We start from the raw sequence: 27761 nt of genomic DNA on the forward strand, positions 1-27761 counted from the left end.
ATAAATCCGTCTCGCTTTTTTTCATTCGCGTTCGTGCGCGAGTCCGACATCGAGCCGGACCGACCACCACTCTTCTACATTGTCCGTTCACGTTGAATTTCGAAACGATGGAATTTAAATTACTCCGGTATTGGGAACCGAATTCCACGCGCGCGTTACGTATTTCCAGATTCTTTGTTTACCTCTCTTTACCATACGTTCACTCGGGGCACGGTTTCGTAACGATTCCAACATCGGCTGCGATCCCGCGACGTATATTATAATGCTCAACATTATAAGGCCGTCGGTTGAAAAATTCAGCCAGACACCGTTGCGCCAGAAGAATGCGGTTGCTCTCCGTCGGGACACGAAGCACAGCGCAGCCCGAGCGATCAGCAATCAGTGACAGGCCTTTCTAAATAGATATTGGTAAATTGTTCGAAGTCATGCTTGAAACGCGTTGCACAAAGTCACGTTCATTACTAGAGATAAGGCGTACAGTTTTGATCCATTGCTTGTCACTTAAATTGCGCTTGACCGGCCCTCTACGCGTAAACGCGTCGTCCATTAGAAACGCGACGCGGGAAAAACACGTTTAAACGCGTCGACGAATAATACTTCAACGTACTGGGTGTCCCACTTAACCGTTATCGCGTCGAATATCGTTGCATTTTTTTTCCCTCCGTTTAACCCGGGCTCGCTAATGAAAATAAAATTCTTTTCGGTTTACGTTGTTGGGAAATTTAACGTGATGAATATTTATTCGCAATTTCAATCGTTATTTCTGCGTTAGGATAGTTCGAATCACTTGGAAACCGAATATATGTAGCGCGTTCTTGTATCTCCGGAGAGGTTAATATTCAGTTCCCGCTAATATTAAAATTTTGCGGGATCGTTGAAAAGTACGCGAAAATTCGATAAATATGAACGATAATTACAGGGTTAATTTTTATTAAGTGACGCGAAAGTTGAATATATATAAATAGTATGAATAAATATCCATAATTGAATTTTCAAACGGTGCAACATTGTTGCAAGATCGGTGGTTGTCCTGGTTCAGTATCTCGCTTACGGTCTTTATTTATTTATAAAAATATAATTCATGCCTCGAGAGATAAAGGAAGCTTAATTGAAACTTTCTCTATGTACACAATTCTTTTCATGTAAAAACAATCAAAATTGCAGAAGGTACAAATACTTCGGTACAATCCCTTCCGTTGTGTCTCCGCCATTAAAACGATTCCGGGCGTTCCGTTCATCTGAAAAACTTAGGAACCATTTTATTCCATACGAACGTAACAACAATCGGTACAAAAATTGTACAAAAATATTGAAGCCAAAAGATTCTACTTCAAAATTAAATAATCGATTTTCTATCGGGTCCAACAGGGCCGAACAACGAGATTCAAAACCCTCTAACAATGTCACGCGTTGCGAGCATTCTCTTCGTGACTTGGTTCATTTTTCAAACTCAAACGATACCTTTGCCAGAGATACAATATACCGTGAATACACAATAGTATATTCTCTAGATTCATTTCTCACCGAGCGTGTACTCTCTAAATCGATTTTTTGCAAGTTCTAGACGAGAATACCGCCCTGAGTTCGGAGTTCGGGGGCAGGTTGCCCGTTTGCCCTCGGCAGAGGGCGCTGCGACGATTCCCATAGGCGCGAACTCGGCGTTACTTACCGACCGTGGTTCCCAATTTATCTTGCAGCCCATCACGCTGGAGGTGAAGTGTCCGCGGGTGCAGTGTCCGCCGTTGGACTGCGACGAGAAGCTCGCCTTCAGACCGAGCAAGAAGGCCTGCTGCAGACAGTGCCCGGTTACGACACCCAGCACCCTGAACACCGGTGTCGCCGGCGACACGACGCGTCTGCCGCGGGACCAAGCTGCGCCGTCCACACGGCGCACCGCCGACGAGATACTGGCTTCTGGCGGTTGCAAGTACCTCTTCGGTGAACCGTACGAGAACGGGATGGAGTGGCATCCGCGCGTCCACTCGCACGGCGAGATGAAGTGCGTCAAGTGCAGGTGCAAGGTGAGAATCACCGGCGATCTAGCAACAAGCGCGATTGGACACGAAAACGCGTTTCCAAATCGCGTCTCGACGTGAGATCCGCCAAGTATCGCGTACAAACGAAAGTAGAGTACTCTTAGAGAAGGTTCGACGGGGTAAGGGACACGTGGTGTGTTAGCGTACCTAGCTTAGAATACAAGGCACGCGAAGTGTCCCCTTCCGATTGCAACGTGCTTTCGTAGGTTGGTAGAGTACAGGCACCTGTTACTGTGTGTAGAATATCAGGTGTATATACTGGACGGTTGCGAAGATATAAATAATTAAAGTTACAAGGCTTTGTATCGTTCGTATACGCCTAATATTTTGTACATTTGTACGGGGATAGGTGCTCTATTGCCTTGCAAAAGCGCGTTGAAATCGGAGGGGGACACTAGGAAACATCCTTCGGTGCAAGTCGAGGAATCAGGTCTGATGAACACCAGTCTCGGACACGCGAACCGCGAGACGACCGGTGTAACTTCACCGTGTACACCTTGGGATTGTAGTGCAAATTAACGCAAATCCCCTGCGCACGAGTACCCGCTTGACAGTTGCAGCCACTTTGTACACCTATGAATTAAGATGATTGCAACCGCACGTTATCGCTAAATATACTTTACGATCGCGTGGAATTTATAGCGGCTCGCAACGGGCAGGTACAGGTAGAAAAGGTGCGAATTCCGCTCGTTCGAGTCGCGGTGTCAGAAATAGTAGCACAAATTGCAACCGCGCGAGGCGCGCCTATTGAAACTGTCAGCGTGATGTACAACGATGTACACTCGCGGCGCACCGAGTGCAACCGTGTGGACATTAGCGCCGCTTTGTGATCGGAGGACTCGCGGAAGTTGCAAACGTCGCGAAAGAACGGACGAACGCGTGGGCTAGGATTTGTAGTTGTCGATAAAGAAGGGACCGACGACCGACGGAGGTTCGAGCCGCGGTAATCGATCGCCCCCGGCGCTGCATAGACACAAAGCGGCATTCGTTGGACGCGTACCGTTGAGAACTAGTAGCACGAGATCGTCACGGTACTTTACTCGGGCGAGCGCGACAATTTCCGGTTTACACGATCGCTCTTAACCCCCTCGTCAGCCGCATTCCACGCGTGCCTGAAGTTACTGGCCGACACGATCCAGAAGACACGTCTTTACTACCTTCACGGTGTATCGCTTACGGACAGACGCGTGATCATCGAGGAGGTGCCTACCTCCCTTGAAAATGTCTCCGTTAGCGGGACGCCATTATCCAAATTGTTCGCACCGACGTGCACCATCATCCACGAGTTCGAGGCTGGCGAAACGTTATCGATCTTCGAACCAGTGTAACTTCGTGAAAAATGGGGCTACGGTGGTCTTTGTGGGGTCATTTTGAAGATGAAAGTTTCTAGTTTTATATACGGACGTTAAATTCCCATGAAACCACTCTTGTACCGGAGAGTGATGGAAAGAGTGAGGATGGGTTTCTCGAAAAACATTGAAAATTTTCAACCGCTTCCAATTGGCTTGAAAATTATTTATCGGTCTAAAATCAGCGTCTACTCATAGTTCGAAGTCTCCTCTTTACGATGACCCTCAGAACGTTGGTGTACGATTTTTTCTCACCGTGTTATTACACTTCGAATAGAAAGTGTCGACATTGAAAGGCAGTTTGGTGTCCATAGAGAGTCGTTGTTGTTTAATGTTGAATTAGTGTTGTTTAACGAACTTGTTTAATGTTGTTCTAGTAATGGTAATTTTTCAAATTCTAAAATGTTACTCAAAGTACAAGAAAGTTATAAAGATTGATTTCAATTACTATTTAAAATGTTTCACTGACATTTGTGCTTGTTGGGACACTTTTTGTTCGAAGTGGAATAACGCGTTGGAAAAAGAATTGTGCAGGAACATACAGGGGGTCGTTACAAAGTACTGAAATTCGCAAAAAAAAAAAAAAAAAAACAACTCTCGTACGTATAATTAAATACCCCGTACCAGTCCCCGTCGTCTCGGCAAGTCAGGTTGAAACTAGGTTGACCCTGTATATCCTGTGTTTCTTGTTACTTACGACCTCAAGGGGAGGTAGAGGTGGGAGGGGGGAGGCACTATTCACAGAAGTTGTCGAATAACGCTGAAAGTTGAAAGTCTAGTCCGGTTGACCTAAAAATTAAAAGCCAGTAATCCGCGAACTCGACTAGAATATGCAACGGAGTACAGATGGCGGTGCGATAACCGGTGTCCGCCAGAAATATTTCTGTCCTTTTAAACAATGTGAAAAACCGGTTCGCAGGCAAAAGTCGTTCGGCGTCAAGAGTGTCGTTGCACGGCGGAGACAGCTTTCTTGTGAATGGAGGCATACAGGAAATTTCAGGGGCACCTTCATTTTGTGTGTATATATATATACATATATATATATGTATATGTATGTATATATATATGTATATGTATATATATATATATATATATTTTTTTTTTTTTCATTTTTATTCCGCTTCGAGCTAGTGTTCACGTGTCCTTTCTCAGCCTCGGTGCGACGACACTTGTTCGGACGTGTTCTGCGAACCCAGAGCAAAGGTCGTTCAAGGTCATGGGAGATGTTAAGTTAACGAGTCGTTAACTTGAGTCGCCTAACGAGTCAAGTGGCTCGTCCCGTGGAAGACTATAAAAGTAACGATCCTTTGTATCGTTCTCGCGGGCAGGTGCGTCGCGGAAACACTTTTTCGGCCTTCGATCGGTAACCCTTGAAACTTGTTACGAGGACAGCTACGGCGTGGACATCGGCCTGTCGAATTTTTCCGCCGTGCGAATACATTCGAACGTCTCTGCGAATCGAATGTTCGGCGAATATCATTCGATATTCCGATACTCGGATACTCGAGTAATACTATTCGAGTACTTGAATAATAATAGTTAACTAATCGAATACTTGTGCAATAATACTCGACTAATCGAATACTTGAGGAATAATAGTCAACTATTCGAATATTTGAGTAATAATACTTGAGTAATACTATTCGAATACTTGAGTAATAATACTCGAGTAATACTATTCGAATACTTGAGCAATAATACTCGACTATTGAATACTTGTGTAATAATACTCGACTATTCGAATACTTGAGTAATAATATTAAACTATTCGAATACTTGAGTAATAATAGTTAACTATTCGTCTACTTAAGTAATAATAGTTAACTATTCGAATATTTGAATACTCGAGTAATACTACTCGAATACTTGACCAATAATACTTGAATACTCAAATACTCGAATAATGATATTTGAATACTCGAATATTAGACTAACAATATTCAAACACTCGGATGTCCGAGTAATGAACACTCGGATGTTCGAGTAACGATATTCGAATGCTCAAGTATTTGAGTAACGATATTCGTGTACCCAAATGCTCGAGTAACGGGATTCGTTTACTCAAATGCTTGAATAACGATATTCGAGTACTCTCGAGTGTTTAATCAACGATCTACACTACATATACTCACCAATTCCAAGCTCCTCACTGGTACTCGAATACCGATAAAATACTCAAACATCGATTTATTCGAACACTACCAAGCCTTGATTCAACCCACTGATGCACGAACAGAAGGTCGAATCTCGACCAACGATGTCCCGCTTGTCTCCCCGTTTATTTCAATATCACTCGTTTCCGAGCAGTCATCCAACCGTCCATATCCGTACGAGTTACCTCGATAACGTCCGAGCGGCACGAGTCTGAGAGAAATAATGGCAATAACTCCCGCCATTATTGTCGCGTATCAAGGTATTTCTTCCGCGGTTCGACGAATAACCGCCGGTCGCGGTTGTTTAGAGGGCAAGAAAAAGTCCCGGGGCGTTTTCGTTCACGGTTTCATTATTATGCGAAGGTCTCCGCGAAAAAACGGCCGCGGCTCGCTTTACTTTTGCTCGTTGCCCCCATACTCGATAGAAGCACGCCAGGCGCAACCTCGTCGCGAGACCTTTAAGGAGAAAACCTTTAACCGGACTCGTTCGCCCGGACCGGCCATTAAAAGGGTCCATCCATTACGATGAAAATGGAACGCGGCCACGGATCGCGCCGTCCAGGCCAGGCCAGCACCGCGCCGAGAAAAAGTATCGTTTCGAGTCCCCGAGATCGCGATTACCCGTAAAGATACACCACGGTGCTCAATTCTCTATCACCGAGAGCCTCTACAGGTGGGAGAACGAAAGATCTCGCCTGGGTGGGCGGGGCCTACTCGCTTGAATATTTCCCCCTTTTCTTTCCAATATTTATAATAATGGAAGTTACGCTCGCTAATAATAACTTCGCGTTCAGATCCGATCTAAACCTAAATTGCATTTTGCGTTTAAAAGTTTTAATTGCATTTTGCCTTTAAAATTATTTAATTCGAACATTTACGATAGGAGCGGTGAACATTTTTTTGGAACACTCGGTACAGCATTTCTGGTACAGTGCGTACTTTTATGAAATTTTCTGAGTGAACGTAATATTGAGTGCAGAAAAGAATGCATATATACAGCGTACAAGTATCCGGTATCTATTGAATTCAAAATTTTGATTTCTCGTGAAAATGGATTTCCACGCGTTTAACCCTTCGCGCTCGATTAATTCTTTTACGCGGGAAATTGAAAACCTCGAAGAGATTTTCTAAATCATAGAATCGGTTCGGATCTTACGTCTTTGTATATTTTGGAAAGCATTTTTTTTTCACCTCGAGTTGTAAAGATTTCCTTGGAATCTTTGTAATCTTCTTGGCGCATTAATTGGCGACCGAGAGTCGCCTCACGAGTGCAAAGGGTTAATGTTGTATCGCGGGTAGCGTGCCCCACCTGCGCGTAAAATTTGAACCGAATTGGCGCGTACCCGAAGGCCGTCGAGTCTCACGGTGACGTAGCGTAGGCATCCGCGCAGGCAAGAGACTCAGAAACGCGATACGCGGCTCCAGGGTGAAATGGTGTCGGGGTCTAAAGCGAGGCTTTGCCGTGTGGATTTTTTTGTTCGCAGAACGGCGAGGTCAGGTGCGACAGGAAACGGTGTCCACGGGCGCTCTGCAACTCGATCGCGCATCAGATGAAACGCGGCGAGTACGTGGCGGACGCAGACGACTGTTGCACGGGGCAGTGTCGTCGTGCGAGGCGTCATCATCGCAACAATCATCATCCGGGTCGGCATTCCGTGACGCCGCGCGAGCTCAGCTGAGTACGGCCCAACGGACGTGCCTCCTCCGAACTCTCCCGGTCTACGGATATACGCTCCTGGGCCTTGTTTCGTAGTCTTCGGATTCGCGATCAGCAGCCATGCTCGTCGTAGTCGTCGTCACCGTCGTTTTCCGTTCCGACGGTAAACCTAACGAGCCAAGCGACCGGACGTACTGAGAATCACGAGCACGCGAAACGCGCCGCGTCCCTGATTTAACTTCACTCCGGATTGATCGAGACCGGGGACAAGGGACGCTCTAAAACAAGCTGGTTTCGGAGACCACGAGTGGGTTACATCGGTGTTCCAGTTCCGAGTCGCGCAGAGACAGCAGTATTGGGAAACGAGAATAATTCCTGCGTGAACGAGATGTAACGCGAGGTCGGTTTGTACGCGAAACACGCGTGTCTCGATTAACGCGAGAGATCGTTCGAATTCGAGCTACGTCTAGGCGGCGATCAGTGAAGACGAACTGTGCTCGTCGATTACCTTTTAGGTTGACCGTCCAGTGTTCCTTCGTGTTCTTCCGCCTACCGTTTTCAATCGAGGATTTCCAATCCGTAGAAAATTCTAAAAAGATCCCGAAGATGCAACGCAAGGAGAGAGGTCTTAAGACCGTGTTCGCGCGAAAGTAACGATGCAACGTATCACGAAAATTCGTCGTTATGAGAGACGCTCGAGGCCAACTGAACGCTGGACGCAAAAATATCGTTCCGTCGCGCAGCTGCGCGCGTCGCGCGTCCTTCCTAGGCACGTGATGCGCGAGGTAGATGCGCGTACGCACTTCTCGCGCGTCTGCCGCGGTGGAACCATATTTTCGCGTTCGATGTTCCTCGACCGTGTTCGATCGCCCTCGAGACCCACACGTAGTATTCGTGCATCCCCGGCTTCGATTCACGATTTACTCCGATCGAGTACGAGAATGCCCGTCGGGGGTTGCGTAGTAGGAAATTCCTTCGCAAACAAGATTCGCGTAAAAAAACAACGGCGCGACTTCGTTGTTACTGCTTTAACTGCCGGGCGAAAATCGTGCGCGTGTCACCCAGGTTTAACGTGCGACGACAAAGCACACACGACGGTTAAAGTGTTAAGAGAAACTCGTGGACGGTTAGTTCGTTGTTCGTGTATCGCGGGCGGAAGATGGTAATCAGCGAAACAGAAAGATTCGCTGCGGGATGGAATGATCGGCGAGCGCGCAGGAAGTCGTAATGATAATAATAACAATAATACACGAGCCAGACGGGGAAGGAGAAGATCGTTCGTCGGATGCTATTCTTATATTCCCGTCGCTTGGTCAGTCGATCGTTCTGGAGTCCACAGCACCCACAACCACGCGGGCCAGACGTTCATTAATCAATTGGCTCTCATCAACGGCTAAACGGACCGGAAGCCAACCACCGCTCTCTATCTCGAGTGACCTAACACGGTACGAGACGGCTGCTCGGTGAAGCGGAGAAAAACGATAATCGTTGGAGGGGGAAACCCGCGGTAAAAGAGAGACGACCAACCCTGAGAGGGATGGGGAAGGAGGGAGGGGGACAGGAGTTTAGTCGCGGCGGTAAACGCAAAGCCCTATCGTACCCACCAACCTCACCAAGTTACCCAGCAACCAAAGAAGACTGAAGAACCTCCGATGGTGGCATCAGTTATCATTGCGCGAATGCTAACGTTTACTTTTAACTTCAACTTATTATTATTATTATTATGATTATTACGAGTAATTATCGGTAGGATTAACGTCATTGACATTATTAACCGTTAATTTAGTATCATTCTCATCGGTCCATTCGCTCATCGTCGCTGCCAATCATCGTTCTCATTGTCATTGTCGTTATCATTGTATCTATTATTATTAATAACGTTTCTATTACTATTTTAAATAGTATAAATATTAGTGCTACTATTATCGTCACTATTGTCGGTACCGTTAATGGAACTATCGCGATTGTTATTGTTAATACTGCTGTGGTTGAGCACGACACCTGGAAACGGTAATGTACTCGCGTCGGTTTGATTTACGGCGTTTTTACTTTCGTCGTTTTATCGTAAATCATAGAGAGAAAGAGAGAGAGAGGGGGAGGAGGCACTCTTTTTGTAATTTATAGGCGTATTTATTGTCAGGCTCTTTAAGTTATTCGATAGCAAATTGGAGTTGCGTCAACATCCGTGTGCAACTTCACAGGTCGAATTTAGAAACAGAATATGCATTAAATTAAGTTAATGCTGATAGTCGCTATCGTCACGTGTGCATCAATGATGCGCAAAATCGCATGTGTGTGTATATGTGTGCATGTGCGCGCGCGTGCTGCGTGGAAATATTGTTAGCGCAAGTGTGTGTTAAGCGTGCGTCAGTTTTTTTATGCGTATGCGAATCAATGAAAGCAAAACGAGTGTAAAGTAGTAGAGTTGTTTTTTTAAACGAACCTTGACATAGACGAATATAAGACAATAAGAAAGAAGAGTATTTGTAAAAAATTCAATAGTGTTTCTAACAATTGTATTTCGTGCGATAATTTTGCCAGGCTTGACGGCTCACACCGTACCATCTTTGAAAACGTTCAGAAACGAAGTGATAGGAAAAAGTCGATGACGAGCGCAGCAATGAAACATTATAATCGAAGATTTTAGATATCAAATGGAAAAGTTCACGTTTGCTGGATCTTTCAAACATCCCGTAAACATCGATTTGTACTGTGTACCATTTGGTCTGTCGATTCCTCGATTATAATATTGCGTTCCGTGCAGAAAATATTCATAATTTCATGGCTCAAGATTACAGAACCGCACCGAAACGCCATCTGTCGGGCGTTTAGAAAACTGAAAGCACGAAACTACGGATAACGCTATTCGAGTAGTTTTAAAATAGAGAAATTGAAAAATTAAAATACATCGAGTAAATTCGAATAAAATTCGAATGTATGTAAATAAAGTACTAACGGTTCGAATAAATTTGAGTCGAATTCAGGCAGTTCGATTTTTTCGAATTAATTTTTCAGAATTTTTCCGTAATTCGATTTGTAATTTGGAAAAATGTCGTTGAATGTACAATATTTTCTGCCACGAGTGCAAGTTTCATCGCTCACGTCGCGACAAATGTCCCGCGCTGTATCTCTCCGTGCATTTCTTTATTATCTAGTCTAAGACTCTGAGGTATCTTTTCAGGCGAACTTACGGGAAAAGAGCGGTGATTCGATCGGTGACGAAAGACGAGAAGGAAACGGGGGATAGCAGTTTGTGCGTAGCTACGGCAGCTGGCAGGCCTGGTTGCTTTGAAATATTTCTGATACAGTACTTTTACCAATAGAGCGTATCACGAGGCGAATAACTGCTTGCGGAAATAACTGGTGTCGAACACAAATTAATACAAAGTTCCTCTGTTTTGTTTACGTCTGCGTTCTTTTGTATTTTTCCACTTTAAGAACAAAACTTTGATATTACTAAATAATGGACTACCATTTTTGTTATTAGGAATATCGATGGTAAGAATATTAATACATTCTAAAAAATAGAAGATCATTATAAGATACTTATTGAATGGAAACAGATATTTTTTAAATTTTGTTACTGCGTTCAAAAAATATATGAAAATTCGGGTGGACAAATACTTACAAAGAGTGGATTTCATTTAAGAATCTGCCCTAAATGAAAGGTTAGAGTAGAGTATACAATTCAGAGGAAGCAGTTGGTATTTGCTTCGTGTCACATGATGCTACCCTTTGTGGTACAACGTCATGTCTGAGCAATAATGTTTAGTCCAATACATGCAAGACTATACACGAAATTTCGTAGATCTTTACGGGAAGCGTTGATTCGCTGTTTGCCGTTTATGCCTTGAAAATCGTGTGCATACACTTAGTCAACGCTATTAGTGTTAGTTAATCGCGTAGGGGCCTTAAAGACGATTTATTGTCAACGTTTTGTACATAAGCGCATCTAATACGTAACGAAAATCACGACTACTATTAATGGGTTAACAATATTGCGATTATTATTATTATTAATTATTATTAATTATTATTATTATTATTAATTATTATTAATTATTATTAATTATTATTATTATCAATAGTATTTATATATTACTATAGTGGATCTTTTGAGCACGTTAAACTCGCAGTTTCGACGGTGCTCGTCATTATTAATATTATTATATTTTATTATTATTATTACTATCGTCACTATATATAAATATTATATTCACGGTTATTTAACACTTAGCCGCGGACGTCTTAATTGTTAAATAATTGAATATTTAAAATTTCGAAAAGTTAAGTCTGGACGATCCAATTGGTTAAAATTTCGACAATTTTTTCGCGAATAAAATTTCTGTTATAAATTTTTCAGCTTCTTGTTGAGTAGAATACGTAGAAATGAAAATACGTTGACCTCAAATTTCAAGTTTAGAATGAGTTTATAGCTCAGATAGTTTAGAGTTAATCTTTTTTCTTTTTTTTTTTTTTAAATATTTTTTTTTGTACATTTTACACGTGCAGAATGTAGTTCTCTCCCCGTTAGCTAAGTGTTAAAGTCGTCCTCGTAAATATGCGCATGTTATCGATCTTGACGGAGAAGCGTTAACATCGCCGTTAAGAGATACTGTATCGTCCTGAAATGCATTACGCTCGCGTTATTTTTCTTACTGTACTAACTCGCCTAACGTCGTTGCTGGTTTACATAGACACCAACGGTGCAAGTATTGAAATAACGATTGTCGCGACACACGTCGTATGTATTCGCCAATACGAGGTTAAAATTATATGCAAACGTGAAATTATCAGCGGTCGAGCTCACAGATGGCGTTACCGTACCGACCGAATGTGCCTTGTTAATCGATGACTTATCGATGTAAATCGAGGGTCAGGTAAAGCGTATTTTGAATAGATATATTTTGCGAGAATCGATGTTTATATACACGTACGAACGTCAATTGCAAATGTATATAAATTGCGCTGGAATTGCTAAACACCGTTGTTAATAGTGCCTTAAGAAATTTAATTAACAATCGGAAGCGATATCAGTACGAAGGTGTCCGATGTCGATGAGACAGTATTCAATTGCCACGCTTTATTTAAATTTCATTCGTAAACGTAAACGTAAAGCACCGCCGAGAAAACCAAAAATGTCTTCCGAGAAGTGGCAACTTACATTACGCGGTTACACGATACACGAGCATCGACTAATATTTCATGTATAACACGAGACAAGTCGTGAATTTTATATGTTCGAAGAGAATGGATTAAGTACGGAGATCCCACGTTGTTCCGTACTGTGCCAAAACGATTGTCAATTAAATCGTAATTAATTAATAATTCGCTAATACCGTCGTTACTTCAATTAACTTGTTGTAACTGCATTACATGTATGGTTGGTTATGTATGTATCTTTATTATTCGATGAATAGCAAGCCAGGGAACGAGAGGGGGGAGAGAATGAGAAATCGAACGAACGAGAACGAAAGTGAGAATAATCAGTTGTTGATATTGCTAATTACTGTAATAAATCGTATAATTGAACGTAAACAGATAATTATATTAGAAATAATTGTATGCCGATTTCAGTATTTCCATTAATAAACAGATACACTCGACTGAGTCTCGTTTGTGTGACCGGTTTATTGATCGGAACACGTAACATTTAACGATTTCACGCAACTTTTTTTTAAATATCGATATTAATATGCGCCTATAGCACCGTAACCTGCAAGACATTGATGAAAATAATGTGAATTTTATGGTTACAAGCGGTACAGCAAAAATAACTTCGCGAAATAGCGACTTTTTATTTTGGAACATACAATCACAACAAACTATTCGTATATTAATTCACTTGGCACTGTACGAAAATTATAGTTATCTGTATAACCTTAAAAACAAATCGACACACGTATCGTCCTATTCATACGTTTTATTTGCATACCTAACCAAATAGTATGAGCATCTTACTTAATGAAACTTTTGCCTCCGATGAATTTTATGAATTATTGATGACCGACGTATCGTTTAACCAAATCAATTTTTCTTACGAAATGGAAGACAAAGAAAGAACGGAACGACTGAACGAACTCTCCGCCATCTGTGCGTATGTTTATCGAACAGTTTGATCACAAACGTTATGTTGCAGCCTCGACAATCTGTATGGTGTTAGAAATCGTCATTCAATTGTTCAAAATATTTGAAAACCTTACAAAACAACTTATCAATAAGTATAATAGAATAACAATCATAACAATTTGCATGTTTATTGAACTCTTATTAACTAACAATTATTATAATGTAAAAAATAATTGAACACAAAACTTTGTTTACGACTAAATAATAATGCTTGCTGAATTTTCGTTATACTTTCGACCGCAAAGCATGTCTCAACCCTTCATCGAAAGCACGTAGAACGAGGTCGACTGTTTCAAACGTGGCGTTAGGTCCTAATAAACCGATTCGCAATACTTTCCCCGCGGTAGGTCCTAAACCTCTACTGATTTCGACTTTGTACCTGAGAAAAAGAAGAACCACAAGAATTTCATCAAATATCGACCGAATGAATTGCTATTCTTTCTTTTATCACACTATAATTGGAAACACGGCGTACTTCTCCATGGCTCGTTGCACAATGATTCTGTCGTCGACACCAGGTGGCAGCTCTATAACGGTCAGCGTGGATAATTGATACTGTGGAATTTTCACGTAAAACTGCATCCCCCGTAATTCAAAACCCTTCCTTAATCTGGCAGCTGCATCGGCGTGTCTGGACCAAATTGCTGGAAGACCCTCTTCAGCGATTTCAGCTAAGGCCTCACGCAAACCGTACAGAAGCGTAGCGCTTACCGTGTGATGATACACTCGATCTTCGTTCCCGAAACATTTCCAATAAATTCCGAGAATGTTCATGTCCCAGTAGAAGGAGAACGGTTTCGTCTTTCTTCGAAACAGTTTCTCTCTGTCGTAAATGGGATAAAAAAACAAAAGTGGTGTAAGTAGATCGCGACGAAATTACAGGAAGCATTCATATTGCCGTGTAATCGATAGGCGTAGAAAATTAATGATAAGGAATTAGTGGTAATAACGGGAAATTAATGATAATAATAGGGAGTTTCTGATAACAGATGTGCAAAAACCTAATTCGAAGCAGCGACACGATACGAAAGTAAACTCTGCGCATTAGTAATCATTAATGCTGCGCGACAGCGCTACAAAACGATTGGAAGTTGATAAATCGACGAGGTTATATCGTTTCGCGCACAAAACCCTTCGGTAGAAAAATGTGAACGTTGAGAGATCGTTACGTAAGTATTATTGTTAGAATATGTGGCCGTTACGAGCGATTCTGCCCGATTGTTCTTTAGAATCTAGAAATTAAAAGATTGTCTAGAAATTATATCGGTCGGCACACGATGTTCGGTGATAACGCGTACCTGACTAATGCGTAGTTAATTCGAAAGCCGCTAGAGTGTCGTCGAATAAAAATTCATCGGACATCCATGTTATGATTCACGGAGGAACCGAATGAGTCGCGAGTCACCGCGATGACTTCACGAATTCGATTGATATTCCATGCGGTTAACTTACAGTCCCGATTCTCAGACCATTTTCTCAATGATTGTGAATTGCGGTTAAAAAAGAAAAAGAAAGAAACGAAAACCGCGAACCGCCGATTACGTACTCTGCCCGTCGACTGAACGAAATAGGAGTGAGCCCTGGTGGGGCGCCGAGGACCTTCTGGGTGGCGGCGTAGACTGCATCGATGCTCCAGGAATCCATAAAGAACTGCTCGCCGCATACTGATGCAACCACGTCGACGATCAAAAGGGCATTGTATCTAAAAGAAGTTTTCGCTTCGTTGTATTTTATTCGTGACTAATTGATTTTTTAGATGAAAATTATCTACACGAATCGTATATCTGAGAAACTTTTTTTACTCGAAGTGTCGCAAGATTTTTAACAAATACAGAAAATTTGTTCGTCGTAAAAATCGTATGCCTGTGGATCTACGCGAAGGAACGGAAGACAAACAAACTAGTCGAACGCAACGGTGGCCAATTGATTTTGTTCCGACTGTAGCAGCTCTCGAGCAGCTTTCAATATTAAATTTAACACTCGTATTAATTAATGCATGTTATTAAGCGGTCGTTATCCGCGTTATTAATATTAATAACATAATGGATACTGTATCCTATACAACGTAATGGACCGTATCCTTTCTATAGCGCTTAAACTTTGATCTTTACAAATTTTTATTATTATCGTAATAGAAAGAAAAAAAGAGAGATCAATACTTGTGAACGAGATCTCCAAATCCTTCCAATGGTTGTTTCAAGCCCGTGGATGATTCAGCGTGAACCATGAAAACCACCTCTGGTCTGTACTTCGCCAAGGCGGTTTCCATTTCGTCCAACGTGATAGCCTCATTGAACTTTTCTTCTAGTACTTCGATCTACGGTAAAATTTGTGTACCGATTCAGTCTTGACGAGAACGAGAGTAGTCCAATTTTAAAAAATTGTGCCTCGTACGTGTGCACCGAGTCGATTGGATATGTCGGCCGCGCGTTCACCCCAGATTCCGGATTTGACAATGATTATGGTCTCGCCGGGTTCGAGTAAATTTCCCAAACACGCTTCCAGGCCGCCATGGCCCGATGCGCTCAGAACCAAAGTAAGTCTGTTCCTCGTTTGGAACACGTATTGGAGACCAGCCTTAATTTCATCCATCAACTAAAAATCAATTACGAGAAGTATAATTAGAACGTTGGTTCTCGTACGATCGCATACTCGATCGCGACAACTCGAAGGGGAACACAGTCGGAGACTTTCCAACCTACCCTGATATTAATTATTAGATAAATAAACAATTGAAAATAAAAGTAACGAGTAGTTGAAATCCGATACCAATCGAAATATTAAACTCACAATTTTATTAGCAATAAGAGCATTTTTTTAACGAAATTATTTCTCGTTTCCAACGCGAATTGGAGATCCGCCTTTAATCTCGTCGTTCGTTTTCTCAGTTCCATTTAACGAAAAAAACGATCGGTGAAAATGTTTACCGTCGTCGTCTTTTAGGTTAGAATGGCGACTTTCGCGCGTATCGAATTCGATCCCCTCTTAAATGAATTAATGCACGTTAAAGGCCAGCCTTAACCTAAAATTAAAGTATCCACCTATATCGGAACACTCTCCATTTTGATTGGAATGTAAACGCGTCCCGATACCACTTAACGATTAAAAGCCAATAATTAAGGTAATGCTCTTGTGTATATTATGGTAAGTGAGGCTACTTGGGGCGAGTATTGTAAACCCGCCTCAATCTTCCCCTTCACGTGCAACGCTTACATTGTTCGTAATGATGATAATCGGTTCAACTTTATACCGATTGGCGACCTTTTTTTTTTTGCACGATGAAAACGAACCGATTACCTGACAAATTTCAGGATGAAGAGGACCAAGAACTTGATTCTGCAGGGACGAAAGAACTCGCTCCGAGCAATTAGTTGGCCCTGGACTCGTTAACGTTTTTACCGGTAACTGCAGTTTAGTATTAAGCTCCCTCGGTGGCAGCTTCTGAACAGCCAACTGGTTCCATTCGCGACTCATCGTTCTCTTTTCCTCCCAAGGGTCTACTCGAAACGAGTATTCAAAACAGTCGAGATCTATCCGATAGGAAACATACGTTAAACATATTTAAACACGTCAAATTTGACGAAACGTACGATTCTTTTTACAAATCGTTCGTAAACGATTCGCTTCGTTACGATCGTAAATCTTTTCGCATCGAGAACAAACGTCGCGCAATCCCGTGATACAAAAACGTGTGCCCGGTGAATAACAATTTTTGCCGATAGATTGTGTAATTAAAGTTAACGGAAGTCACGAAAGCTTATCTAAGATACAAGGTTATCGTCGGTGACGGTCGGTTAATAAAATTTGATTATTATTGACGACGAACTTTCGTCTCGTGTGGGCTTGTTTACTTTACTTTCGTCGCGTTTAAATTCACAACGCATCAATAAATTGTTACAATTTGGATCGACGTAACGTTTGGTTTTGTATCTGTCGTGTCGAAGAGCACTCAAATTTACGAAGAAATAAACTTTGTTCGTCGAAGTTGTTCATTCGATTATTCGGTTTTTGAACGTGACTGATAATATGTATTGTATAATATAGTATGTATAGTATAGTTTTGTATGTATAGTTGCATGTATAGCACTCAAATTTATGAAGAAATAAACTTTGTTTATCGAAGCTCTTTATTCGATTATTCGGTTTTTGAACGTGACTGATAATATGTATTGTATAGTATTGTATATTTAGTATAGTTTTGTATGTATAGTTGTATGCATAGCACTCAAATTTACTAAGAAATAAACTTTGTTTATCGAAGCTGTTTATTCGATTATTTGTTTTTTGAACGTGACTGATCATATGTATTGTATAGTATAGAATATTTAGTATAGTTTTGTATGTGTAGTTGTATGCATAGCACTCAAATTTACGAAGAAATAAACTTTGTTTATCAAAGCTGTTTATTCGATTATTTGGTTTTTGAATCTGACTGACGATATGTATTGTATAGTATAGTATGTATAGTTTTGAAAATTCTGTATAATGGTGTGCTATATATATTAATTGAAAAATGTTTCTTAAATCGATCACTTACGAAATTATCGACGAACTGTACGATCGTTGGAAATTGTAGTAATCGTTTGAACGTTAGCTACAATACACTATTTACGCGGCCACAGTACACAGCACACTGAAGCCTCCTTATTAGTGCATTTAGGTTTTGACTTATGGAGATTACGTTACTCGATCAATGAAGATAACGAAATTTACGAATGATTTCGATAGACGAAAGAGAGTCAATTGTACATAGCTGGATAATACGTCACTTATATATATGTATATATGTATATACATATTTATCCCTTTCCTACATAAGCTTTATTAACAAACAGTCTCACCGATTGATCCTACGTGCGGTTCAATTTCCATTTTAACGCATCATTTTACCCAACGAAGGTACAGATTTCAAAATATTTATTAGTATATAAATAATAGATTACTAATGAGAAAATAAACAAAGTGATATACAGCTTTATCAATTTACGGAGAGAATGAGAGCACAAAGAAACCTCTTCATTGAAAGACGAAAATAGCTTGATAAGTGAGTGCGTCCTGATAACCTTCTGGATCCTCTTGACTTACGTAAATAAGACGAAAGTGATCATAGTTATCAGCGAGTGTAGAAAATGTTTACCGCAGCTATTCGACTCTCCGTCACTACATCACACCGAAACTTGATAGTTCTTAAATTAATCGAAGTGACTACTTTTACAGTTTCCATTAAGTCTGTTATGTATATTTAAATTGGATCTTTAAAAATGATTAATCTTTATCGTATTCGATTGGAGAGGAAAAAAAAAAATATCTAATGTATCAACTAGTAACGTAAACGAAGGGAAGAACCGAATACGTTGCACGTTTTCAGACGATGGCTCTGGATCCCCTATTAGCTTTTTAAATTCGTAGAGCCCTTATCAGCCCCGTTTCGAGTTACGTTTATCAGGACCGTTTTCGTGGCCGTCTGTCAGGCGTGTGTATCAAGGCCCCTTTCTCGCACGTGTTCCAAAACACGTGACCGTAAGAGCCACGCAGTAAACGAATTACATACGTATAGGTTGTTGCAACGAACGCGCTTTCTAAGAGCAGCGCGGGGCACAATTTTATTCGAACAACGAATGAGAATAACGGGGAACTTTCTAATCGTCGGTAACGAATAAATTTATATTGTCTTTTAACTGTTACAACCTTTTATCGTACCTTTCGATTTTCGTTCGAATTATTTATCCGAACAATAATACGTAAACACGAATCAACTTTCATTCGTTACTTAAAAAATTTTCTTAACAGAAATTTCGAGACACCTTGCGCGTCCATAGATGATCGCTTACAAGTTTGATCAATTTTCGAAAGGAACAAACACTACGATTTTCACTATTTATTTCGTTTCGTGCGTTATTAATTTAAAAAATGCATCTTAAAGACGATAGAAATTTCTGAATAAAAGAAATAATTTTATCCGAAACGTCTTACAAAGTTTCGATAACGATCTCGGTGGTAACTTCCGGTAACGCTTAATGGCGTAACATTAACGCAACATCGACGCGTGTGAATTAATGAGACGGTGGTCGATTGTCTTAGCGGTAGAATAATTTTGAGCATCGTTGAACACGCAGTTTCCCTATTCGTCGATTACCATAGAAATTTGTTTGAGTTAAATTTATGTGCAAACGTGTCATAGAGGATCTCGCGGTTAAATAGGTACGTGAATCATTGGATGCGCGAGCGTGGGTAAAAAGTGATCTATGTGGTTCATGGTTCTAGCAAGAACAAATTCCTTAACGCGTATTCAACGCATCTAGAAGCTCATAACGGAGCACTCGCACGGCATTCCTTTCGCTACAATGAAAATAAAGTACGCGGTGGATAGACGTTAGTATTAACTTCAGGACAAGAATTTCAAACGCCGCGTTCATTCTATAAAAGATTCTTTCCACCGGTCGATGTTCTTATGTTACAGCTATTATCTTACATCTGTAACGACGCAATTACTCTTGGTGTTACATAGTTATCGGTGTTGCGATGAAAACCGTCGCTTTCGGTCGCATTTGTGCAAGAAAAAAAAAATTTTATTCCGCGTTACGATACATGGATGTGCTCTAAATGATAAACGTCGAGAACACTGTGTTACGTCGAGGAGAACTGTTCAATGTGTTTTGTATCGTAACCGAATACTGACAATTTCCAAGAAAAAGAACTGTCAAGAGTACCCTCTCACAAAAAAGCCATCGGCATGAAATTACAGCACAGTTTTTCTCCATGCAGGTAAATACATTTTCCCGGTGCTTAAAGTCGGAAACTTTTGCGAGTGGTAAAAAACTCCACGAGATTTTCTGTCGGCTAAGCAAACCAACGAAAATGCAGATCCACCGAGGGTCAAGTTCGGTTGCTCGACATCGCCTTCCCCCTCCACCGTTTCTACTTAGCTCCCAGTTCTTTCCCCCTCTCCGAATCCACTTCAGTTCCCTTTGCGTACCTTCTCTCTCGTTCGTCTCGGAGCAACTCAGTTTCTCTTTCTCTCTCATGCCGCTTTCAGCCTCCCAACGGGGGTCACCACCGGTGTTGAACTGCTAATAGTAAATACCGTCCCAACGACGGTGAAATTGCCCGAAATGACTGGCAAGGTCGAGGAGAAACGACGAAGTGGCAAGAAGGGAGTACAATAAATTTCCACCGGTACTTCGAAGCTCTGATAGGTTTCTTGTTCATGAGAGACTCGAGAGGATTGGTGAGAAGTGTGTGAGGACGGGCGAGCAAGCGAGCGCGCGCGCGCGACCATAAGTTAGCCAGTGTGTTCGTGATGGGTTCGGGTCCGGTAGTAACCGGACTACGACATTCATACACGAACGAGAGATCGTGCGTGACTGGTCGGTCGGTCGGTTTATAGCGGAGAGCGTTCGGGCTGCGCAGCGATGTGTGTGCGTGCTCCCTAACCTGCTCGTACGTGTGGGAAGACTGGCCGTGTGTTGGATCGGGCGTGCACGTGCGCCACCGCGGCCGCGTCTCTGCTCTGTGTGTCTGTGTGCCACGCTCCCGAGCCAGGAGACAACGAAACAATGGAACGTCGTCTTGGGCCCGAGTAAGCGAGGCGAGCGGGCGGATCGTACTTGCTTGACTTGCTCGTTCGTCTCGTCCGTACGTCCACTAAAACTGTGCACGAACGGGCACCGGGGATTTCTGAAGACGGTTTTCAGGCTCCCGGCTTCGAGAACCGCTTGCTCGTGACTGCCCCCTGGCGTACTTGTTTCTCAGTAGAGGCCGGGCCGCGACCAAGGAGGAACGCTTTGTGTGTTGGACTGGAAAAAGGGAGATTCGAGAAACGCGAGAACCGCGAGTAGCGCCCCGTGCACGTACGTCGACGCGAGTGTGTGTGCCTACGTGTGTTCCGCGACCGATTCTTTCGCGCGTCGATCTCTTTTCGGTATATACTCGTGCGGGATCGCGACGAAGAAGGGTGTTTCGATACGCGTGTGAGAATCGTCGATCGATATTGGATCACGGTATCCAAGGAAACGCACGACGGTGGCTGTGCGCACCAACGAAATCCGCGTGTTTACCGACCGGGACACACGATTTTCGTGCAAAATCGGTATCGTTCGTCGATCCTCGACCCTCGAAGACGTATCCGCGGGTTGCGACGCACGGATAGACCGAGCGCAATCATCACCGAGTAGTTGTCACCGGTGGTCGGTGTTCCCGTGGATCGGGAGGCTGTTTTCTACCCGACACGAGTGATCATCGATCCGCCGCGAAATAAGTGAATCGAGCGAATCGAGTGTTACCGAGAGTGCTCTGTGGTTAAGAAATCCGTGCGGCCGACGCGCTTCCCTCGGCTGTGTCGTCGCCTCGGTTACTCTCGCTCCTTTCGTCTTGCATTCCCTTCGATCGGCCTGTCCCTTTCTTCGCTTTGCGATCCTCTCTGTCTGTGCTTCTCTTTCTCCGCTCTGTCTCTCCTTTCTTTGCTCCATTCCTCGGTCGACCGGTCTCTCAAAGGGGGCGTGCTTGGCCACATTCAACAATGAGCGAACGCAAAACTATCTAAGCACGAGGCACGAACGAATGGTTCCTGTGTTTTCTGCCTGTGTGTGGCCCGATCTTTGCCCCGCGAAGTGTTTACGCTGTGAAACGGTCGCCCGACCTTTTTCCCGTTTTCGAATGGATTTACAACGGCCGACAACTTAACCAGTAAAGGAATCGTGTCTTTCGGGTACACCGTTCTCCGAGGTAAGTGTATGGATGTTATTAACGGCGCTGCTTTATTTCGGTGCGATCTCTGTATACTTTGCGATCAGTTTTCAACGAGCGAGCAATATCGCCGTTCATTAAGCGAACCATCTATTTCAATTAACTTTTTAAACGGATAATTCGACAAACGAACCGAAATTGCGGGATGAAGGAGGGAGTCTTTAACTCGATACAAAACTGTTAACCGTTCAAGGTTTTTCCTTCGTCGTTAACTCCGAGCGTTGAGTTAACCCACCGACGCGACGGGACTGCTCGAGAAGAAATTTTGTTGAAATTGAATTTCTCAATCCGTCCTGCGTGTGCAGTCTCGTTTTGCTGTTGCCGGCTTTGATTCATAATCGGTCGAGTCAATAGGTATCGCGTTCCCATTTCGAAATACCATTGCCTCGTGCGATAGATCGTGAGAAAAGTTACCGGGTACGAACTCGGTTATCCTTCTTAGAGAGATCGATGCGCGACGATCGCAGCCGACAACAAACCTGTAATCGTTCGGGCTTTTTTCTTACTCGTTCTCGAAATAATCCAGCGAAATAATTGGCCGAATAGAGGCGAATAATTGAGCGCTCGAGCACGTGCTCCCGAGAAAAGTCAGACTTACCAAATTGGACACGCTTCAGGCTCGGTCGTGTCCCTTTCCTCTTGAATCGGGATGAAATGGAATAGACTCGGCGTAAAAGCGTAAGAGGCTTTCCAACAGAGGGATTAGAGCGGAGTAGAGAGCCGTGTTTTCGTCCACTCGTGGAAGTCGTTACGCGGTCGCAAAGTATTTTCGGTGTGTCGTACGGAGGGAATCAACATCATCGGCCCTTCTTCTTCCTATCGTTTCGGCAGTTCTTGGATCGCTTCCAAAAATACACAGCGTCCGCCGAAAATATGTGTATATTCGTGGCCCCGAGACAGAACATACCGGAAATAATATTTCAGTTCGTAGAACTTTGTGTTTTTGATCGCAACGAGTGATGTATTTCTCTGTACGCTGGATCCAATGATATTGACGCGTCTGCAAGATAGTATATCGATTAGAAATAGAAATCATACGGATCATCGAAATAATGGATTCTTTTGTCAATGGTTATACAGGGTGTATATTGTAAGTTTGACAACCATGTTTCAGATATTTTCACTAATCTTCCAAAGAAATGTTTTGAACAAAAGTCAGTTTGCGATCGGCTACACACATAGATATTAAAAACTACCAGAAGTTTTTTTTTCCCCCCATAAGGTAACCGTTTTTAACACCATATATTTATGACTTTACAGACATTAAGACAAATTCAACGACCTATTATACTGTGACCTTGAGATAACCTTGAATTCAGTAATCTAGGTTCGATTAACAGAAATCTTAAAATGGACAATTATTTTATTTCAATTGTATTATATATTTAAAATAAGACCAAGACGACCAAAGTAATAAGTTTATTCAAAAAATTTATCAACAATAATGCTACCATTTTACAAAACATGTTACAACAAAGAATCATGAAACTTGAGACTAGTTGAGCTTGCTTGACCGATTTCAACAATTCGACCGTTACTATTATATTAAATTAAATTTACTAATTTGTGAAAATTACTAAATATGTATATATATATTAGATTTAAATATTAAAACGCAAATAGTGTTTATCTCTACTACATTCTACGCTCTGAATACAGTAATATTTAAATATACAAGTCCCTAAGAAGAGTAAATATTTCGTAACAAATTTATGACAGGCGCGTGTAATTCTACGTATTATCACAAACGATAAACGTATCCAGGTGGAGATGTCATTTAAATAGCTTTATTCCCTGGGTTTTCCTTCGCGTAACTCGAGTAAACATTACGTGTAAACTAACGGCAGCTGAGAAGGCTGAACACTGAATGAAAATTGTTGATATTCGAATACGAATCGCGCAGACGTTGTAGCAAATATTTACAAATCAGAATTCGATCGTTGGGAATCAGTGTAACGTGTTTCCGTGGAATTATATAGTTTTTACGAAAATTTGAGAACAGTAGTTGTTTTGAGCCTGAAAGTCATGATAGAAGGATACAGACTATGTAATTAAGGCAAATGTTTCATCAAGTTGGATAACGCGGGCGGATGTGGCGAATTCCTTGATAGAACTATGTACACTGTTGCATACTGTTTTAACTATTGCATAGCAACGCATAAGAAATATTTTCCTCGCCAATTTACTTTTTTCCAATATCGTTATAAAAGCGTTACCAAATTAAATACACGTAGTATAATCAATCTATATGAAAATAAAATGAAACCATCATCTTTGAATTTCTGAGGAAAATAAATTCATTCAAATTTTCGTATTCCTGAAGACAAGCTTAGTTAGCTTGTTTACACTTCATTACACGTTCGTTCAGGCATACGAAATGTTTAAGGACTAAGTTTCACCAAGAACGATCGACCGTCTAAACTAAGTTTTTTTGCTTGTTGATTAACTCTATAATACGTGCCTGTACTGCTTTTATTTCTTTCGATTGTAACCAGCATGCATGAATATCGATGGTGCAGGTAAGGGAAGCGAATAAAAGATATAAAGGTTATGTTACTGTTCATTTTATTAGAATACCATACCAGATTCACAGTTGGCAATATTGTACTACGAGTCAGACTAACGACACAAAATATAAAAATTCGTAAGCCCGTAATTTACAATCAGACTATCATCGTTATGCCGCTGTAACTATTATAGCAACAGTTAATGCACTAAACACGCGCGCTACCTAACCTCGCGTGGGTGTAACTGGTCAATCGTTTTCAAATAATAGTCACGATAAATGCAACTGTCGAAATTTTAAAAACCTTACGGTGAGCAACCATTAACTATAAACTGCAAAACATTTTTCTCCGAAGCCCAGATTTGTAACAAATAACGCAATGCTTTATCATAACGTTGAATCACAGTCGAGTGTCAAATTGATTTCAACGTAACTTTACATTTACGTTTAAATCTCAAAAGGAATTCGATTTTACACAAAACGTTTGTTCGTTGCGTTGTCGAAATAATTATTTTCTTCGACTGACACGATACAAAGTAATGCGTCGAGAACTATGGTGTCGTATTCGTCTTTGTTAATTCTTCTCTTTAGCGAATACATCTTTGGGAACCACTGGTGTTCGCGAGATGGTAAAGTTTGAGAAACCCTGATTTATGGCGCGCGTCGTACATTTGATGTATCGGTCACCAGGGGTCGTTTCTGGTCCTTTTCTGGTCAGTTCGAAGCGGTTATTCGAGCAAAATAATAACGTACCCATGGAAACAGGACTCTATGACGCGGTAGAGGTCGTCGCCAAGCGACAGGGGGCGGGAGAACCGAGGGCAGAAATCTCACATTGTATCGTGCGCGCGCATAATCGTCGCTTGCCGTTGGTAATTTCGATCGACGGTGCTCGATCGAAAAAGAATTATGACCGTGGCCGAATCACTTTAGTCGATAATTGACTGCATTAACGTCATGTGGGCAGGTGAAGATAGACACCGGTCGTTTATCATGCGAGGCCTAGCTAACACACGCCTTGTCTTTAGTCGTGGCGTCCGCGTTCCCATACGCCACCTACACGCAGTGAGTTTCGAGTTCGTTTTCCGCGGAGACAGCCTCGTTACGATTCTCGATGGTTTTTACAACGCGCAGGGTCAATATCGTCATCGTCGTCGACGACCTCGATTCTCTTACATCGGACGCAGCTATGTTTTTTTTTTTCTGTCCGCAAGGCCCGAGTTCCACCGGCGCACAGTGTCACGCGTTCATGGGAGTTCGGGACAAAAACCATAACTCGTGAACCGATCAATTCTCGACCTAAGAACCTTGATACTTTTTCCGGGCGATACGAAAATGCATCCATCGATGCGTAAAAGTATATATAATCAAAAAAATTCGAACGACGGTTCGATTTCTCATCGAGTGTAACATTTTCTGCCAGTTTTCGCTATTGTAATTTTTTCTCAAGCCAATACTGACTAACTTTTTGTTCGAACAATTTTTTCATTGGTTTAGTCGATAAACATTTAACGTACAAACTTGGGATAAATTGTTAATATTATAAAAAAATTTGCTACCTGTTTGAAAGGTGTTACGATACCACATACATATATTAAATGTCTTAATTCTGGGGCGCTGTAAGCGCTCATCCGAACAGCGTGGCACGTGCGGTGAACGCCGATGGGCGTCCGTCGAGTATATTCGACGAATACGACTATTAAATTTCCATATACAGATGTACGCTTGCAGTCCTTCATACCAAAAGGGTTGAACGTTAACGATTTCTATCGCCTTTTCCATCATTTTGAATAACTTTCTAATCTTAATCCGTGGCTTTTGGTTACTTCCTCGAGCTTCTGTACACGTTGAACTGCTTTTTAAAATTTCATTACGCTTCTGGTGTGGTTTTAGAAATTTCACCGATCTTTGGGTAGCTTCTGGAGAAATGGTAATTCTTTGAAATCCTATCGAATTTTCAACGTTCCTTCGAGACTCTATTGCGATGTCGGTGATTTTATCGTTATTTCCCGTGCTTTCCACAGTTTTTAAGAACTACCTTACGAGCGCATTTTTTTTCCTTTTTACAAAATGAGGGCAAAAAAAAAAACATGAAAATGCGTTGCTGCGTCATAAAAAAAGAAAAAGAAGAAGAACTACGTCGGAGATTGCTTTGCCCGAAAGCGGAAGTTTCCCGCGGTTATCACGGAGAAGAAAAACAAAGTCGGAGAAGGGGGGACAGTGGAGACTGCGTAAACGTGAGATATGATCGGGTACAGGATCCGTCAGAAAAAGAATACAGGTGTGGGACGCGACACGCCGGTGATTGAGATTCAAACCGTAGCATATAATTCGCGAACGCCGTATACGCTCAACGACGTGTAATAATCTCCACCGGGTGTGAGATCCGGCTAACAAGATAAATGTGTTGTTATTCGCGACGCTGGCATTTTGTGTTTCCCCGCGTGTCGCGACAATAACGACGCGACTTAACCTGTTTATCATTGGAAACGGTGCGTCTCGTATTAAATTGTATCGACTTGGTAAAATTATTCACGAAAATGCGGAGAGCTACCAAAAGGTCATAGCTGGAGAAATTATAACGCGAATCGATAAAGTCGACACGAGTTCGTGTATGATTCGAATCAATTCGGAAAAATTATCAACAGAGCTTCGAAATCTGTAACGAAGCTTTGAAAGCTGTGAAAGATGACGAACTACGGAAGGCACGGTAGAAGATAAAAAATTGCGCGGCGATACCTCCCTCGCTCGCCACCAGAGGGAAACCGAGCACTGATCGTTTCCCGCAAGTTCCCGTAGTGGCTCTGATTGATATATATATACGATCCTTACCGCTCTCCCAATATCATGGCGTATAAGGCAGGGTATGCTAGGATGCCTTACTGATAAGTATTACTAGCAGACTCAAGATGAGAAATAATATCCTCTCCGTTCCTTTTTCTATTTTCACTCATCCACTCTTTCTTCATCACACCCTCTAGAAGTCGCCATAATTGTTAATGAAGGAGTTTTGAAATCTTCGATAAAGTACTAAAAGCATGAAAGTGTGTTGTTAACCTCTTAAGTACTACCGAAAAATACGATAACAAATGATAAAAATCGGGGATGGTAGAGCTTCTCGAAAACCTTAAAGCTCCGCGAAAGACTTATCGAAAGGGGTGGAAAATTTAGAAAATGCGATGGAAG

General features: G+C 41.9%; 3 protein-coding genes across 8 annotated transcripts in view; 2 read left to right on the forward strand and 1 right to left on the reverse strand.

Annotated features, from left to right (window-relative positions):
• Sog (chordin short gastrulation) overlaps window positions 1–12801 on the forward strand; it is a 136073-nt gene extending 123272 nt beyond the window's left edge. For all 3 annotated transcript variants that reach the window (XM_076314900.1, XM_076314898.1, XM_076314899.1), the window contains exons 7-8: window positions 1698–2021; window positions 7023–12801. In XM_076314900.1, coding sequence (XP_076171015.1) covers window positions 1698–2021; window positions 7023–7217 — 519 coding nt within the window. In that variant the 3' untranslated portion in view covers window positions 7218–12801. The remainder of the gene's footprint in view (window positions 1–1697; window positions 2022–7022) is intronic.
• Window positions 12802–13436: 635 nt separating this feature from the next.
• Agxt (Alanine-glyoxylate aminotransferase) lies at window positions 13437–17981 on the reverse strand. Of its 2 annotated transcripts, none has more exons than XM_076314901.1 (7): window positions 17862–17981; window positions 16622–16854; window positions 15719–15919; window positions 15484–15641; window positions 14871–15026; window positions 13800–14147; window positions 13437–13703 (listed from the first exon to the last, which is right to left on the reverse strand). In XM_076314901.1, the coding sequence occupies exons 2-7, from the start codon at window positions 16796–16798 to the stop codon at window positions 13550–13552; spliced, it is 1194 nt and encodes a 397-aa protein (XP_076171016.1). In that variant the 5' UTR covers window positions 16799–16854; window positions 17862–17981; the 3' UTR covers window positions 13437–13549. The 2 variants fall into 2 exon arrangements, with proteins under 2 accessions (XP_076171016.1, XP_076171017.1); XM_076314902.1 differs by lacking the exon at window positions 17862–17981 and adding an exon at window positions 16915–16931.
• A 2587-nt stretch (window positions 17982–20568) lies between these two features.
• LOC143148220 (rho guanine nucleotide exchange factor 10) overlaps window positions 20569–27761 on the forward strand; it is a 53541-nt gene continuing 46348 nt past the window's right edge. For 2 of the 3 annotated variants that reach the window (XM_076314298.1, XM_076314299.1), the window contains exon 1: window positions 20569–22048. The gene's annotated coding sequence lies outside the window, so the exon portion shown is untranslated. The remainder of the gene's footprint in view (window positions 22049–27761) is intronic. The other variant, XM_076314300.1, reaches the window with a different exon arrangement.

Source organism: Ptiloglossa arizonensis, chromosome 6 (genome assembly GCF_051014685.1).
Source record: "Ptiloglossa arizonensis isolate GNS036 chromosome 6, iyPtiAriz1_principal, whole genome shotgun sequence".
Classification (NCBI taxonomy): Eukaryota; Metazoa; Arthropoda; class Insecta; order Hymenoptera; family Colletidae; genus Ptiloglossa; species Ptiloglossa arizonensis.

Excerpts from the sequence above, each read along its gene's own strand:
- Agxt (XM_076314901.1), bottom strand. The coding sequence starts at position 16,798 with ATGAGTCGCGAATGGAACCAGTTGGCTGTTCAGAAGCTGCCACCGAGG. Across the intron at positions 15,642-15,718 it reads CCAATCGACTCGGTGCACAC|ATCGAAGTACTAGAAGAAAA; the intron begins GTACGAGGCACA and ends ATTTTACCGTAG. Across the intron at positions 13,704-13,799 it reads GTGCAACGAGCCATGGAGAA|GTACAAAGTCGAAATCAGTA; the intron begins GTACGCCGTGTT and ends TCTTTTTCTCAG.